The sequence below is a fragment of the Capricornis sumatraensis genome, chromosome 20 (assembly GCF_032405125.1).
Source record: "Capricornis sumatraensis isolate serow.1 chromosome 20, serow.2, whole genome shotgun sequence".
Taxonomy (NCBI): Eukaryota; Metazoa; Chordata; class Mammalia; order Artiodactyla; family Bovidae; genus Capricornis; species Capricornis sumatraensis.
This window is the reverse complement of record NC_091088.1, coordinates 21,599,217-21,618,309: the sequence shown is the minus strand read 5'-3', so window position 1 is coordinate 21,618,309 and position 19,093 is coordinate 21,599,217. Positions and strand designations below refer to the sequence as shown.

At 36.2% G+C, this 19,093-nt stretch overlaps 1 protein-coding gene across 1 annotated transcript in view; it reads left to right on the top strand.

Annotated features, from left to right (window-relative positions):
* The window catches only part of ITFG1 (integrin alpha FG-GAP repeat containing 1), a 307,723-nt gene that overhangs the window by 86,418 nt on the left and 202,212 nt on the right, over positions 1 to 19,093 (top strand). The window contains exon 8 of the mRNA XM_068991936.1: positions 5,451 to 5,532. Coding sequence (XP_068848037.1) covers positions 5,451 to 5,532 — 82 coding nt within the window. The remainder of the gene's footprint in view (positions 1 to 5,450; positions 5,533 to 19,093) is intronic.

Sequence of the window (19,093 nt, the reverse complement as noted above, 5' to 3'; positions counted from 1 at the left end):
TCTGAAAGGCAGAGGAACCAGAGATTAAATTGCCAACTTCTGCTGGATCATGGAAAAACCAAGAACATTCCAGAAAAACATCTCTTTCTGCTTTATTGACTATGCCAAAGCCTTTGACTGTGTGGATCACAATAAACTGTGGAAAATTCTGAAAGAGATGGGAATACCTGACCACCTAACCTGCCTCTTGAGAAATCTGTATGCAGGTTAGGAAGCAACAGTTAGAACTGGACATGGAACAACAGACTGGTTCCAAATAGGAAAAGGAGTACGTCAAGGCTGTATATTGTCACCCTGCTTATTTAACTTCTATGCAGAGTACATCATGAGAAACACTGGGCTGGAAGAAGCACAAGCTGGAATCAAATATCCAGCTGGGATATTGCTGGGAAAAATATCAATCACCTCATATATGCAGATGACACCACCCTTATGGCAAAACATGAAGAGCAACTAAAAAGCCTCTTGATGAAAGTGAAAGAGGAGAGTGAAAAAGTTGGCTTAAAGCTCAACATTCAGAAAACGAAGATCATGGCATCTGGTCCCATCACTTCATGGCAAAGAGATGGGGAAACAGTGTAAACAGTGTCTGACTCTATTTGGGGGGGCTCCAAAATCACTGCAGATGGTGATTGCAGCCATGAAATTAAAAGACGCTTACTCCTTGGAAGGAAAGTTATGACCAACCGAAACAGCATATTCAAAAGCAGAGACATCACTTTGCCAACAAAGGTCCGTCTAGTCAAGGCTATAGTTTTTCCAGTGGTCATGTATGGATGTGAGAGTTGGACTATGAAGAAAGCTGAGCACAAAAGAATTGATGCTTTTGAACTGTGGTGTTGGAGAAGACTCTTGAGAGTTCCTTGGACTACAAGGAGGTCCAACCTGTCCATTCTAAAGGAGATCAGTCCTGGGTGTTCTTTGGAAGGAATGATGCTAAAGCTGAAACTCTAGTTCTCTGACCACCTTATGCAAAGAGTTGACTCATTGGAAAAGACTGATGCTGGGAGGAATTGGTGGCAGGAGGGGATGGTGACCACAGAGGATGAAAGATGGCTGGATGGCATCACCGACTCAATGGCCATGAGTTTGGTGATGGACAGGGAGGCCTGGTGTCCTGCAGTTCGTGGGGGTCACAAAGAGTCAGACACGACTGAGCGACTGAACTGAGCTGAACTGAACTGAACTGAAACAGATCCTTACATTAGAACTAACTTGCTCAGACTTCAAACCTAGAAACAGTGGAGCTAGAATTTGAACTAGGAAATCTTGTCTCTGCAACTTGGGCCTTTAAATCATTGCACAGACATTCCAGAATCCAATTAGGTGAAAGGTAAAGGACATAATTGTGGCAATCCGTTGGCCCAGTTTTGGATTGAAAGACTACAGTGAAGGTCAGTAAGAACAGCACGGTACAGAATAGGCCACAGTGTAGTAGATGAGTCTCAAATGGCAGCCCATGAAAAAGTATTTGCAGCTCAGAAGCACAGGACTGACATTATAAAAATACCTGCATAGAAGTTAAATAAAGGTGACAGTATACAACCTGTCTTAAACTCCTTTCCGAATTTTTGAACCAGTCCATTGTTCCATATCTGGTTCTAACTATTGCTTCTTCACCTGCATGCAGGTTTCTCAAGAGACAGGTAAGGTGGTCTGGTACTCTAGTCTTTTAAGAATTTTGTTTGTTGTGATCCACACAGTCAAAGGCTTTCATGTAGTCAGTGAAGGAGAAATAGATGTTTTTCTGGAATTCCCTTGCTTTTTTCATGATTCAGGGAATGCTCTGGTTCCTTTCCTCATTGAAACCCAGCTTGTACATCTAGAAGCTCTCCGTTCACCTACTCTTGAAACTTAGCTTGAAGGATTTTGAGCATAACTTTGCTAGCTCATGAAATGATTGTGCTTGTATGATAGTTTGAGCATTCTTTGACATTACTCTTTTTTGAGATTGGAATGAAAATTGAATTTTTCCAATCTTTTGGCCACTGCTGAGTTTTCCAAGTTGGCTGACATATTGAGTGCAGCACTTTAACAACATCATCTATTAGGGTTTAAATGTCTTGAATTCTATCACCTCCACTAGCTTTGTTCATAGTAATGCTTCCTAAGGCCCACTTGACTTCACCCTCCAGAATATCCAGCTGTAGGTGAGTGACCACATCACTGTAGTTATCCAGGTCGTTAAGACCTGTTTTGTATTATTCTTCTTTGTATTCTTGTCACCTTTTCTTAGACTCTTCTGCTTCCATTAGGTCCTTGCCATTTCAGTCCTTTATCATGCCCATCCTTGCATGACATGTTCCCTTGATGTTTCCAGTTTTCTTGAAGAGATTGCTAGTCTTTCCCATTCTGTTGTTTTCCTCTTTTTCTTTGCATTGTTCACTTAAAAAGGCTTTCTTATCTCTCCTTGTTATTCTCTGAAATTCTGCATTCAGCTGGATATATCTTTCTCTCTCTCTTGCCTTTCACTTTTCTTTCCTTAGCTATTTGTAAAACTTCATCAGGCAACTACTTTGGCTTCTTGCGTTTCTTTTTGTGGGGGGGTGGTTTCAGTCACTGCTTCCTGTACAAACTTATAGGAGTGTGTATAAACTTACGTCCATAGTTCTTCAGGCACTCTATCCACCAAATCTACCATGTATGCAAGCCTACCTTATTTTATTGTGTTTCCCTTTATTACACTTCACAGATAATACTTTTTTTTTTTCCCATAAATTGAAAATCTGGCACCCCTGTGTCAAGTAAGTATATCAGCACCGTTTTTTTCTGATAGCACTTGGTCACTTCATGTCTTCTATGTCACATTTTAGTAATTCTCACAATATTTCAAACTTTTCCCATAGTATTTAATTTGTATTATTGTTCTTTGATGTTGCTATTACAAAAAGATTACAACTTGCTAAAGGCTTGCAATGATGGTTAGTATTTTTTTTAACAGTAAAGTATTTTTTAATCAAAGTATGTACATTTTTTAGGCATAATGAATGCTATTGTACACTTAATAGAGCACAGTGTAGTATAACTTTTACATCCACTGGGAAACCAGAATATTCCTGTGCCTTGGTTTATTACAATACTTAGTTTATTGCAGTGATCTTAAGCAGAATTTGCCTGTATTTCCAAAATATGCCTGCATCTGGAAACATTTCTAAATATATTTTATTACGTTTAACAGAACTTCACCGGAGTAATTTATTCACTTGAGCCAGTAGAATAGGTTGATATTCAGCTTTATGTAATATGCGGCTAATGTATTTTTAGAGTGGTTTTTCCATTTATTCGAGAATAATTGTGTCTTCTTCGTACCTGATGCTGTACTCTTTCTAGAATGCAAATTCATTTGACACTTCATTCACAAATTTGGCAACTTTGATGCATCTTTAGTATAACATCAGGTACTCAGTAAGACTGGAGGGTTATCCTAAGTTTTAAGACACTTACATAAATATGATTTCCATAGAAAAATCTTTCAAAAATGTATCAGATACTTTAATAATGGTAAGAGAGATGTGTTTCTGCATGTGGATGATGGAGAGTTAAAATCGCTGGAAAACTGCCTGTCACAAGACAAACGTTACTTACTCATGTTCCTCAGGCATTTAGTCTTAATGCTTTCTGGGTAGCATTGCCCGTCTCTGAAAATGTTGAAGATGATTTCTTCAGAAATAACTTACAGATCTGCAGTATCTTTAGAGGAACAAAGGAGAAAAATGGTTTAAATTTTTTTAATATTTTAAAATATATAGTTTTCTATATGAAATATGTAAGAATCAGGGTTAACACATCAAATAGTTAAAAGAGAAATCAGTGGTAAGAGAAGAGCTTTAAAACTAAGAGCTTAAAACCTAAATGCAATGTTTTGGTTTATTTTTCTTATGTTCTAATATAAAATTATAGAAAGGAAAGATGATAATTTAAAGAAATGCGTATTATTTTTGTAAACCAGATGTTCTGTTTTGGTAAGAGTAACTGAAGCAAAAGATCTCTGAGGAGTTCCCCTTTTTTGTTTAGCTTAGCCACCTCTGGTTGGACACGTCAGCTATTGTACTCCTTTGCTCCCTTTCTGATAGTGTTGGTATGAATGAGCCATTGAAGATTAATGTAATTCTCATCTCATTTGAATATCTTTACCTAATTAACCCCCAACAGAATGTTCTTTCTTGAAATTTGTAAAACATAGTATCTTTCCTACTTACTCATACCATTTATATGTTGCCTGCCTTCAAAAATTCTCTTGACTTTTATCTTATCTTCCAACTGGACTGTTAGCTCTTTCGGGTAGAAACTATTTTATATACTTCTTTGTACTTCCCTTGTGGCTCAGCTGGTAAAAAAAATCCACCTGCAATGCAGGAGACTAGGGTTTGATCCCTGGGTTAGGAAGATCCCCTGGAGAAGGGAAAGACTACTCCAGTATTCTAGCCTGGAGAATTTCATGGACTGTATAGTCCATGGGGTTGCAAAGAGTTGGACATGACTGAGCGACTTTCACTGATATTCCCAAAACCTTCCATGGTACTTGAAAGTAGAAGACACTCATTCTGTCTGAAATTATGATGATTTAGGAAAGAGGGCTTCCCAAGTGGTGCTAGTGGTAAAGAACCTACCTTCCAATTCAGGAAACATAAGAGATGCCTTTCAGTCTCTGGGTCAGGAATATCCCCTGGAGAAGAAATAGCAACCCACTCCGGTATCCTTGCCTGGAAAATCCTGTGGACAGAGGAGCTTAGCGGGCTCTGGGTCTCAAAGAGTTGGACACAACTAAAGTGACTTAGCACACAACACACACACATCATACCTGACGGTTTCACAGAAGGCTCAGTGATAAAGAATTCACATGCCAACCAGGAGATGCAGGTTGAATCCCTGGGTCAGGAATATCCCCCAGAGAATGAAAAGGCAACCCACTCCAGTATGCTTGCCTGGGAAATCCCATGGACAGTGGGGCCTGGTGGACTACAGTCCATAATGTCGCAAAGAGTCAGCCCTGACTTAGTGACAGAGAGTAAAGAGAGAGAGAGAGATCATCCCTGAACTGACAGCATGGAAAGCACATCTCCGGATGTGCATCTTCAACTCACAGCAGTTTCTTTCATTTTATGATAAAAAGTGGGATAATTTCTTGGAGTACAAAAGTCTAAAATTGTTTATTTCCCTGCTTTCATTAAAATACTTTGTTTCAGAGGACCTACTGTATAGCTTAGGGAACTCTGCTCAATGTTATATGGCAGCCTGGATGGGAGGGGAGTTTGGGAGAGAATGGCCATATATGAATGGCAGTGTCCCTTTGCTGTCCACCTGAAGCTATCACAACATTGTCAATCAGCTATACTCCAATACAAAATAAAAAGTTTAAAAAATAATAGTAAAATACAATAGTAAAATTTTAAAATGCTTTGTTTCACACTTGAAAAATGATCTAATCCATAACTTTCTGCCTCTAACAGGATGGAAATTTCTCTCTCAGTACTGTTCTTGAAAAACCTCAAAATATGATGGTGGTGGGACAGTCAGCATTTGCCGACTTTGGTAAGATTGTTTTTGTCTTTGCAAGTCTCCCCGTCTCTCTGACCTAGTCATATTAATTCTCTACATCTGAAAATAACTTAAGTATCTTCAGATCAATTACAGATATAAAAGATGCCTATCATAGGATTGGGGCTTCCCAGGTGGCACAGTGATAATCAGCTTTGTAACTCAGGAGACACAGGAGATTCAGGTTCAATCGTGGAGTTGGGAAGATCTCCTGGAGTAGTAAATGGCAACCCACTCCAGTATTCTTGCCTGGAAAATCCCTTAGACAAAGGAGCCTGGCAGGCTACAGTCCATGGGGTAGCAAAGAGTCGAACACAACTTAGCAACTGAGCACACACATACACGCATCGTAGTATTATAAGTGACATGTTTTCAGGTCTTTCCTATTGGGTTGGCCAAGTTCCTTCAATTTTTAAGTAAAAACACATTTCTGTTTTTACCAAGAACTTATTGAACAGCATATTCAGCTTTTTGTTCCACTACCTTCTGCCGCTTTTCAAGCAACTTCCTAATTCCACTTTCCCAAAACTTTTTGTGCAAAGATCTCTTCTAAGTGCCTTTTACAGTCTTCCAGGGAATTGAAATTTTTTCCTTTAAGAGAATTTTGTAAAGACTGAAATAAATGGAAATCCAAGGGTATAATATCTGGTGGGTACAGCAGATGAATCAGAACTTCCCAGCCAAGCTGTAACAGTTTTTGCTGGGTCTTCAAAGAAACATGCAGTCTTGCATTATCCTGAGGGAATATGTGTTTTCGGTTGACTAATCTGGATGCTTTTCTTCAAATGCTGCTGTCAGTTGGTCTAATGGGGAGCAGTACTTGTTGGAATTAATTGTTTGGCTTTCCAGAAGTAACTCATAATAGAAGACTCCCTTCCAATCCCACCACATACACAGCATCACCTTCTTTGGATGAAGACCAGCCTTTTGTGTGATTGGTGGTGTTTCCTTTCACTTGCCTCATGATCTATTCTGTTCCCTGTTATTATACACTATCCACTTTTCATTGCACATTAACAGTTTGTTTTAAAAACAGAACGTTTTTGTTATGTTTAAGTAGAGAATTGCATGCAGAAATATGGTCAGTGTTGGGTTTTTTTTTTTTCCCCCCACTTAGATGGAACTCAAACATGAAAGCAGTAACCATAACCAAGCTGGTACAAATGATTTCCAGTGCTTGATTTGGATTATTATTATTAATAATTATTATTTTTTGGCCACCTTGTGCAGCATTCAGGATCCTGGTTTCCCACCCAGGGATCAAACTCATGCCCCCCTGCTTTGAAGTATGGAGTCTTAACACTGGACCTCCAAGGAAATCTTGATTTGGGTATTTTGAGTTTGTCAGTTATCTCCCTTGAGGTATTACATTGATTGTTCTCAGTTAATGTCTCTATTTGATTGCTGTCAGTGTCAACAGGTCTACCAGACCATGGCTCATTGTCCAATGAGAAATCTCTAGCATGAAATTTGCAAACCACTTTTGACATGGTCAGTCAGTCACAACACCTCGATACACTGCACAATTTTCTTTTTTTTTTTGCTTTTCAGCTCGTTTTTACCTTTCTTGAAATAATAAAGCAAAAATGTTGCTTGTTTTCTTCCATCTTTAATATTAAAGTAGCTACACAAAAATTCACCAATTCTGATGTTTTTTAAAATGCAGTCTGATGTGACAGCTGTCACAATACAATCTAACAAAATTGTTTCAAATGAAGTTAATGATAACTAAGCACTACTAGAGCCATCTGATGGAAAAAGCTGAAGGACTATTTTGGCCAACTCAATACAATAAAGAGCAATTTATGACGTGTGTTTAAATTACAGTTTGAATTTAAGGGACTCCTCTTTGCAGGAGTAACCTGCAAAACAAGAATATCTACTGAACGTTCTCAACTAGTAATTATCATAACATTTTTATGTAGATCCACATTATGAAACAATGAAAAAAAATTGAAAAACTTAACCTGACCTCTTGAAACTACTTGAATACTAAAAAACATTTGTTATTTACATCTGAATTCCAAAGAAAAGTAATATTTGTTATAAATCTCTATATTCCATAAGAGTCTACACGATACATCAGGTTTAGAACTTCCAAAACATATGTGACTCTTTCATAATTTGTCAAGGTTATTATCAAAAAGATTTTAGTGTTAGATGAAAAAGTGGTCTAGATAGCCACTGCTAAGAATCCACAGCTCACTCCCATCCTGTTTTTCCTTCATTCTACAAACAGACACCTCAGCCTGTTTCTCAAAATGCAGGTGACACCTTCCTACCTAGAAAGGCTTCAGTTTTATTTATAAAATAAAAATGATTATAACCACCTCACGAGGCTACTGTGAATAACATAACGTGAGTTAAGCACAATGTCAGGCCCACAATAAATACACAGAAAATTATTGTATAATCTGAGTCTTTTTATTGGACATGTTTGGTCTTATTGCTGTTGCTGCTTTTTGCTCAGCTGACTAAATCAACTCATTGTTTAGTGTCATAGAAATGTGTCCCATGGCAATTAAAGCAGGTTTGGTAGTGTTGTTTGATGAAAATTTCAACATGAATCTTTCTATTGTACTGTATTTTACTTTTATTACATTGAACATTACTTTGCTTTTGATAAGATTTCTGGGGCCTGATTTATTATCTTTAATGCAGATAGTCAAGTGATAGGATACATGCATTTTTCTTTTAATTTGCTGTTGGACTTGATTAGCTGGATTAATGACAAGTCTCTCTAGGGAAAAAAGTTTATATGCACTATGTAATTCTCAGAAGACTAATAGACCTCCCTTAACCTGTGGTTAGGATCCTCCAAATCACAGATATTTATTTTCTGACTGTATGTTTTATATGATGAAGTGCTTTGCCTATAACAAAGTTTTAAGTAACTTTAAAGATTTTTTTTAAATTGTACTAATGATAAACACAGACATTTACCTGTTTGTAGTGTTTCAATGTGCAGGATATAGGATATAATTAACTAAATACAACTTCCTCCCCTGTTTTTCATAGCTTTATGTAGTATATCAGTAAACTTTTAAATATATCAGGAAATTTTAAATAAATAGCCCATGCTGTCTTTTTAAAACTTGAAATATCTTTAGCTGGGTATTATCAAAAACAAGACTACTTTTGACTCCAAACAGATGGCACTGAACAAGGTTATGAACACTAATATATAAAAATAGGCACTTTCCTATACATTTGAATATGTCTGTGATTTGTATCCTGCCCTCCATCCTCTACCCCTCCCACTCCTTTTGAACCAAGGTGCAAGGAAAATGATTGACAGCCAAAAAGGCAGCAAGATAGCAGAAATTTGCCATTTCATAGGGGAAAATAAAAAGCACATGCTTAAATAAATGTTATAGCTCACAGGAAAAATCCTATACCAAAAGGAGTTTTTAAATGGCTCCCAGCTCCCTTAAGTTGTCTAGGAACAGAAGTTTTTTGGGTATTTTTTTTAACCTATGGTGAAGTTTTTAGCTTCCAATATAAAATATTTTTAAAAGATATCAAAAAACCTATGCTAAATTTAGGCTGTGCTGGTATAGTAAAAGCAGGGGGGAGCAGGGGAGAGAGGGTGGTTTGAAATCAAACAAATCAAGAATATTTTCAGATAAAACAAGGAAATAGTTATTCATACTTATGATAACATTATCTTTTCCCTTTGTAATACAAAAAAATACTTTCCCAGAAATTAAATAAAGCTATGAAATTTTACACAGGCAATAAGAATAATTATCAAATTCTTTTAGGAGGGAAGAGCAGAAAAGTATGTTGTGTGATATGATTATCTTAAAAAAATCAAACTAAGGACTTCCCTGGTGGTCCAGTGGCTAAGACTCTGGGCTCCCAACGCAAGGGGCCTGGGTTTGATCTGTAGTTTGGAAACTAGATCCCACATGCCACAATAAAAGATCCTGCATTCCACAGTTAAGACCCTGTGCAGCCAAAGAAATCATAAATATTTTTTTAAAAATAATCAGAATATGGAATCAGTATAGAATATATCAAAATAATAATGATGGTTGTGTTAGAAGTAGGATAATAGGTTATCTTATTACCTGTTTTCCAAATTTTCTGTTGTGTGGTTAGATTAATTTAGTAATGAAAAAGTAAATTATGGAAGGATAATAGTCAACTATACCAAGTACAAGGTATGTACTTAAAGTGTTTAGATTTTGTTATCATACTTCCTCTAACTTCATATATAATTGACTCTGTCCTCTTAGTTGCATGAACAACTCCTTCAGAGAAGGTTATGTACTTTCTTGCAGTCTTTAACTCCTACAGCTTTGTAAGTATAGTGTCCCTAAGTATCCATGGGGAATTGGTTCTAAGACCACCCCACTACCACCAGTTCCCCACAACTACTGCCAGATAGCCAAATCCAAAGATATTCAAGTCCCTTCTACTGTTGAAGATTACATACATAGTACAGTCAGACCTCCATTACTGTGGCTTCTGCAGTTGGTTGAATGGATTGCAGAACCCATAGATCTGTACAGCCAACTGTACCTTTATTTAAAAACTTCAGAAAGTAAAGTTAAAATCTTCTGCTGTGATGAGATATACAGAAGGAAACACTTCTAGGACATGGGAATAGGAATTCAGGGGAAGATCATTATTATATAATTATTATTATTATATCATCATTAATATAATATATTATTATTAATATTATTATTATATCATTATTATTATTATATCAAAAGAGAGGTAGATTTAAACAGTTTTAAAATACTGGACTTTCTTGGGATGAAAACCAGTCAAGAGATGGGTTGGGGATGAGGTGTTACAAGCATGAGCTAACTGCATCAGTGATTGGAGGGACAGATGTGAGAAACTTTACAAAGAAAGAATCGGTAAATGTAGAGATGGGTTTGACACTAGAAGGAGTAAAAAAAATAAATATTGCCTCTGAATGACTAAAAGAAGCATTATATTCTCTACTATTCTTCACAGAGACAGGTTAAACAGGAGAGTAAACTAGCTATTAAGGTACTTTAAAGTCATTAATAATGCTAATAAGACAGCAAAGCTGAGAGAAACATTTATGAAACATAAGTTCAGTAATACAACCAAAGTAAGTTTGAAAATCCTCCAAGACCTGAATGAGTCCTCCATGAAAGACAGTATGAATAGAGTTTTACAGGAATAAGGAGGAAGTAAAAGGATCGCTAAAAGGTGGTCAAAGTTTTGATGATATTTAAAATGTGATGCCCAAAACGTGTCATTTATAGAGTTATTTAGCAGTTCTTGAGTCATAAAAATCAGCCAATAAATAGTGGCTGCTGCTAGTTACTAGCTGGGCCCTGGCCTCACGCTTGGGATATCGGCAATCCATAAATGCCTCTACTAATAGTTAATCGGTCATCTTCTAGAAAACATGTTTTGTGCCAAACTATTATATCACCCTTTTAAACTGTATGTTAAAGTTAAATGTTTTTCTAGGTACACTCAGAATATCAAAGTCTAGAATTTCAACAGATAAGGTGATAGTTCTTTACTAAACTACATAGGACAAAAAAGTCAAGAAAAGTAAGGGTTATTTTTTCTATCAAAATATTACATACAACCAGATTTAGAGAAAACATTAATTTTGTATGCCGTGCCAAATGTAATAGAAATCAATGAAAAGCTATAAAACTGAAGGGGAAACAGAAACTAACAGAATGTCAGAATTTCCTATATATTGAATCATTTTAAATTTCACAATATACATGGATTTATATATCCAAATCTAACTCTTGTGTACTGAGTTATCATAAAGGGATCACACTTTATTCTTCAAGTGAGGGAAGAATACTGGCATGTTGACAAAGCCTGGGAATTATCAATCAGGCCTAAATAATCCTAAAAATAATAAAGAAGTTAATGAAAACAGAAAACTTTGTCATCTATGAAAGTAACATATTGGAAAGTATTGAACCCCTTAAATTGTGTCATGTATGATTGAAACCAAATTTTATTCAATTGAGTATCCCAGTTGCCTAATATAGTAAATAGTGAACAACATATAGTAAAGTAAAGGAGAAAGGGAGCAAAACCCCACAATCAAATTATTTTATGAAGTTTTTATGCTGCTTGATAAAAATTCAGAGTTTTAACTCCAAATTAACCATAAGGTGTTAGTCGCTTATTCATGTCCACCTCTGAACCCATGGGCTGTGGCCTGCCAGGCTCCTCTGTCCATGGAATTCTCCAGGCAAGTATATGGAGTGGGTAGCCATTCCCATCTCCAGGGGATCTTCCCAACCTAGGGACTGAACCCAGTTCTCCCACACTGTGGGCAGATTCTTTATGGTCTGAGCCACCAGGGAAACCTAGGCATTTTATTATTTTTGATGTGATGGTAAATGAGATTGTTTCTTTAATTTCTCTTTCTTCCATTGTTTATGTATAGAGATGCAAAAGGTTTCAATATATTAATTTTGTATTCAGCAACTTTACCGAATTCTTGATGAGCTCTAATAGTTTTCTGGTAGCATCTTTAGGATTTTTAGGATTTTCTATGTATAGTAGCATGTCATCTGCGTACTGACAGTTTTACTTCTTCTTTTCCAATTTGGAATCCTTTGGTTTCTTTCTCTGATGACCATGGATTTGCCATGCCTTCCGAATCTATGTTGAATAATAGTAATGAGAGTGAACATTCTTGCCTTGTTTCTGATCGGTTTGTTGTGTATGGCCTTTATTATGTTGAGGTAGGTTCCCTCTGTGCCCACCTTCTGGAGAGTTTTTATCATAAATAGGTGTTGAATTTTGTTGAAAGCTTTTTCTGCATCTACTGAGATAATCATATAGTTTTTATTCTTCATTTGTTAATATGATGTATAACATTGATTTGCAGATATTAAAGATCCTTTGTATCCCCGGGATCTCACTTGATCATGGTGTATGATATTTTTAATGTATTATTAGATTCAGATCACTGGTATTCTGTTGAGAATTTTTGCATCAATGTTATCAGTGATACTGGCCTGATTTCCGTTTTTTGTAGTATCTTTGGTTTTCGTATTAGGCTGATGTTAATCTCATAGAATGAGTTTGGGAGTGTTCCTTCCTCTGTAATTTTTTGGAAATAGTTGGAGAAGGATAGGTGTTAATTCTTCTCAAAATCTTTGATAGAATTCACCTGTGAAGCCTTCTGCTTCTGGACTTTTGCTTGTTGGGAGTTTTATAATCATAGTTTCAGTTTCAGTGCTTGTGATTGTTCTGTTCATATTTTCTATTATTTTGTGGTTAAATCTTGAGAGTTTGTACCCTCAAACTTTCAAATTGTCCATTTTATTGGCATATAGTTGCTTGTAGTTGTCTCTTATGATCCTTTGCGTATTTTTGTCGTCCATGTTAACTTAATCTTTTTCTTTCTGATTTTATTGATTTGAACCCTCTCCCTGTTTTTCTTGATGAGTCTGGCTAAAGGTCTATCAATTTTATCTTCTCAAAGAGCCAGCTTTTAGTTTCATTGATCTTTTCTGTTGTTTTCTTGGTCTTTGTGCCTGCCTTTTATTTCTGCCCTGATCTTTATTGCTTTCTAGCTACTAACACAGGGTTTTGTTTTTTCTCTCTCTAGTTGCTGTAGGTGTAAGGTTAGGTTCTATATTTGAGATTTTTCTTGGTGTAAGATTGTACTTACATAAACTTCCCTTTTAGAATTGCTTTTGCTGCATCCCATAGGTCTGGATCATTGTATTTTCGTTACCATGTGTCTCTAGGTATTTTATAATTTCCTGTTCGATTTATTCAGTGATCCATTGTTTGTTTAGTAACTTACTGTTTAGCCTCCTTGTGTTTCTTCTTTTTTACAGTTTTTTTTTACAGTTTTTTTTTCCAGTAATTGATTTCTTTTCTTTTTTTTTACTTTACAATATTGTATTGGTTTTGCCATACATTGACATGAATCTGCCACGGGTGTACATGTGTTCCCCATCCTGAACCCCCTCCCACCTCCCTCCCTATCCCATCCCTCTGGGTCATCCCAGTGCACCAGCCCTGAGCATCCTATATTATGCATTGAACCCCTGGACTGGCAATTTGTTTCGCATGTGATAATATGCATGTTTCAATGCCGTTCCCCCAAATCATCCCACCCTCTCCCTCTCCCACAGAGTCCAAAAGACTGTTCTATACATCTGTGTCTCTTTTGCTGTCTCACATACAGGGTTATCATTACCATCTTTCTAAATTCCATATATATGTGTTATTATACTGTATTGGTGTTTTTCTTTCTGGCTTACTTCACTCTGTATAATAGGCTCCAGTTTCATCCACCTCATTAGAACTGATTCAAATGTACTCTTTTTAACGGCTGAGTAATACTCCATTGTGTATATGTACCACAGCTTTCTTATCCATTCATCTGCTGATGGACATCTAGGTTGTTTCCATGTCCTGGCTATTATAAACAGTGCTGCGATGAACATTGGGGTACATGTGTCTCTTTCCATTCTGATTTCTTCGGTGTGTGTGCCCAGCAGTGGGATTGCTGGGTTATATGGCAGTTGTATTTCTACTTTTTTAAGGAATCTCCACACTGTTCTCCATAGTGGCTGTACTAGTTTGCGTTATACCAACAATGTAAGAGGGTTCCCTTTTCTCCACACCCTCTCCAGCATTTATTGCTTGTAGACTTTTGGATAGCAGCCATTCTAACTGGCATGAAACCTCATTGTGGTTTTGATTTGCATGTCTCTGATAATGAGTAATGTTGAGTATCTTTTCATGTGTTTGTTAGACATCTGTATGTCTTCTAACCCTAACTCTATTCTATGAGGCCACCAGTAATCGATTTCTAATCCAATAGCGCTGTTGTCAGAAGGGATGCTTGATATGATTTCAGTTTTCTTAAATTTACTGTGACTTCATTATGGCGCAGAGGTTAAAGCATCTGCCTGCAATGTGGGAGACCTGGGTTCGATCCCTGGGTTGGGAAGATCCCCTGGAGAAGGAAATGGCAACCCACTCCAGTACTCTTGCCTGGAGAATCCCATGGACGGAGGAGCTTGGTGGGCTACAGTCCATGGGTCGCAAAGAGTCGGACACGACTGAGCAACTTCACTTTCACTTTCACTTCATTAGTGACCCAAGATCTGATCTATCCTGGAGAATGTTTTGTGTGCACTTGAGAGGGAAGTGTATTCTGCTGCTTTCGGATGGAATGCCCTATACTTATCAAGTCTGTCTGGTCTATTGTGTCAATTAAGGCTTGTGTTTCCATATTAATTTTTTGTCTGTCCATTGGTATAAGCGGATGTTAAAAGTGCCCCACTCATAATCTATTTTACACAGGTGTTTTAAAAATCAAATGCCTTCAAAGAAACGCATGACTTTATTACAAAAGAGGTTGTATAGGATAAAGTTCTAGGTATTGTGCTTTCTAGGCTTGATTTCATTTTTTGACTTATTTAAGACTACCTTTCATTCCGAAGACTTAATAATGAACTTTTGTTTTTTGTTTTCTATAGTTGAAAATTGGCTGCTCTTTTGTGAAGTAGCCTTATTTATTTTTTCACTAAAAGGGACCCTGAATTCCAGCTGACATTTATCAATAAAAGTAGTTTCAGATTTTCCCTCTTAAATGTACTATAGCACCTTCATCACCAGTCAGAAATTATCAAGTAGATATAAATACAATATACTTCAATATATGAAATATGGATAACTAGATGTAAGTGCTGGATTCAAGGAATTTGAAATATAATTCATAGAATACCTTGACTTTTATGGTACAGACATATCAGCTCAGTCAAATAGTTGATTCTATTCTTTAAAACTGTGTAGGAATCAGTTTTTCTTCCATTCAGCTTTTTTCCTGTTTTGTGCTGGAAGATGTACAAGATGTTAACCAATTCAGAAATAACCTTTTTTTCAGTGCCTACTCTTTAGACTATTCTAGATGCTTGGCATGTAGCCATAAATGAAGCATATAAAAACCTTGCTTTCATGAAGTTTAAATTCTGTTGAAGAAGGAAAAACAATAAGAAGTTAGTATTTTTATAAAGTGTTAAAAAGAGTTTTGAACAGATAAAAGTAGTGTAAGAGAAACTGAGAAGGGTTATTTTCTATAGCTGATTGGAGGTCATATTTGACCTTCGAGTTTGGAGACCTTGGAAGAATGTTACAGAGGTAACACCTAAATGTATATTCACGATACAAAAAGAAGAAAGGCACTTGGCCAGGTCTTTAGGGAACTGAGAACCAAGGTAAGAAATTTGGGTTTTATTCTAGATATAATTGGGAGCTTCAAGGGAACTTAATAGGACATGTAATCAAGCAGTATTTTGGACATAAGTTTGTGATGTCTGTTAGACACTAGAATGTTATACATGTGGGAGATACTAGCTCTGAAGAGACACAGAGTTGGATATTAGTATGTCCTTGTTTAAATACCTTTTAGAAGGTGGATAATGGATAAAGGAGTACTTTCCCAGAGTATCCCACCTTTCTTCCTAACACTAAAACTGTTACTTACTCCAGCCACAGTGAGTGGCTTCTTTAATGTTCCTCAAGCAGGCCAGGCAGTTTCCCCCTACGGGCTTTTTCCTTTGCATGGAATGCTCTTTCTCTGAATATTCCTCTTGGCTCAACTCCCTTACCACCTTCTAGTCCCACTTAAATGTCACCTTCTCCAGACCTTCCCTGACCACTCTATTTAAATTTGTAACCCCTGCTCTGACACTCCTGACCCCTTTCCCTCTTTACTTTTTCCATTGCATTTATCACTATCTGACATACCACGGATCTGACATCACATCTGCTTTTATTTATGTACTCCGTTGGTGTGTTTTGTTCACTGTTATATCTCTTGCCTTGGAACAGTTCTAGTTACATTGTAAACACTCAATGAATAATTTTGAACATGTAACTTAATTTTTTAAATATCTTAATTTATTTCACCATTTGGTTTTTAATAATTGATCCCAAATTTAAGACATGTCTTAAATATCTTCAGCCATAATCCTAAGCCCAGACTTCTTAGTGTCATTCACATGATGAGGACAGAGCTAACATTACTTTGGCTCATTCTGATTAAAGTTAAGTGATTGAATTAAAAATTATTCTAAATCTCTAAAATAGATGGATGTTGATTTCAGTAGACTTCCTAGGTCCTTGTAAATTTTAATTCTCAGTTTTTGTATTTGCATTTTTCTAATTCCTGAATGCTGACAACATACATTACCTGTACTGTTTTGTTTATATTATTTAACATTTAAAGAGACCATTGTATTTGCACAGTTTCTGAATATTACATTGAATCTTCATAGTGTCAATTTGTTCTGACATGATCAGAGTAAAAGCAACCAATTTAAGTAGTTCTCTCTAACCTGGCAGCATGACCTACCCCTATTTCACCAAAGAAAGACAATACTATTGTAAATTTTGATAAATCTGGAATATTTTCTGTGCACACGTTGCCATATGACATGGGAAGTAAATAGGCATTCTTAGAAGACTCTTCTAATGCGCATCTAGTTCATTAGTGTTTCCGTTTCTTTACAGGTCACTGTGGCTATTGCATTGCAGTGGTTGCCATAGCAAAATTGATCAGTCCCTGAATTTTATTTCTAGCAGAGACTATAAGACATCTATTGTTGTGAGTCACAGATGCCAGATGTGATTTAGATAAATATTTTGAATGCTTTTTGATTGGAAATGGTAATTTATATACAAATTGTAAAATTGCTACTTCTGAGTCTTGATTTTATACATACTCAGTATTCAAAGCAGACAAAGCTATACTTACTCCTTTTATTTAAGATTACCAATATGAGGAAAAACTAGGACCCTGAGTCCATGAAGTTTTTTTTGTTTAAATTTTATATGATAGATTCTTGCCTTTCTAGGTAAGGGGGTTTTGGGTTTGTTTGGTTGGTTTTTTTTTTTTGGTACACCTATCTTTCTGACTTACTAAATTCTCAAAGTTATACTGTTCTTTTAATTTTTCAAAGGTACATGGATTATGAGTATATAATTATTTCTTTGAAAATTAAATTTAAAGCACTTAAAGAGTCCGTAATTAGTGTTATATTTTACATTATCACATTACTGTTCTGTAATTTAGCAGGTTTTTTTTTTTCTTTTTTTTAATTTGAGCTAATTGAGACGCTTGTCTCTCTAAGCCTGCCCTAATTAATAGAATGGATCTCTGATAACTGGAGCAATCCATGTAACTGATCTGTGAACTTCATCATGCATTTATCTCTTTGTTGGTTGATTGTTCAGTATTGAGGAAATGGTTACTGCAGGATCTTTCCGATTCTTAGACCTTCCAGTTACATACAGCCTGGGAAAGACTAATAGTGAAATTTATTCCTCTCTGATACCTTACACCTGAGGGGAATTCCCCCAATCAGAGCAGTATAGAGTAATATACTCTCAGAGCCTGAGAATAAATTGTGAAGATCCCCTTTCTAAATGTCCTACGACATTTTCAAGTAACCCAGGCTTCCATTTCAACCTTATTTTCTTTACATCTCTGCATTTTCATTCTGTGTAAATACTCCATCCATAGATAAGCAAAAGCAGAGATGTAAATCTTGGATATAGGTAAGTATACAGCCCTCTGTGCTTAGCCTTCACCCTCTAAAGAATTGAGTGATGGGTTGGATGGATCAATCTGTGGTGGATAGATGGATAAGAGCACCGTTTGCTACTTATTCCTTGTCCAGAGCAATCCATTCCCTTAATGAGTCTCACAACGTAATCAGTTTTTTTATTCTTTTCCATGACAGCAAGTCAGTACCCTTTTATTTCTGTTGTGCTAACAGCCAAATGGACATTATCTGTACCTAACTTGCCCCTGCCTATAATTATACCCCAAATAACTAATGTATTCTTAGTTAATTTAATCAATAGAAAAGTTTCAAAGTTTTGTTATCAATGACATTAAGGATTTAGTAGTTAGTACTTTTCAAATATTTGTTTACTTCTTTTTCATAATACTGAACAGTTTCTTATTATTTGGCAGGAACTCTTTTACACATTGTGTGTTTTACCTTCATCTCAGTTAATCTTCCCAAAACTCGCTGAGGTGAGCAAATTATTTATTCTTGACATACAGATGTGGTAACAGTGGTTCAGATGTTAAGAAACTTGCCTAAGAGGACAAAACTAAGAAGTAGTAGAGCTGGAATGTGATCTTCGGCTCTGTCTCACAAACTGTGAGGCACTCCTTCTGCGTTAGTTCTTAAAAGGTGTGAGCATCCTTTGTTGATGTTCTCCAACAGTGACCTCTTGGTAAGCCCTGTTTTGGTTTTTTAAAACCATGTATCATGTTGATAGTGAATCTTTTCCTTCTGCTCCCTGCAAGATGGCTTTCCCTTATTACTCTTAGAATTTTTATACTGTCTGACACTTTGTGATTATCCATCTCAAAAATTTGGCTTTGTATGTGTGTGTATGTATATATATATATATATATCAATAATTATAAAATATATAATGTTGTAGATTCCAGAAAATATCAAAACCAGGCATTGGTGATTTTGATATAGAATTCACTGTGTAAAAATATCTCTTGTATTAAGACAGCTCTTCAGAA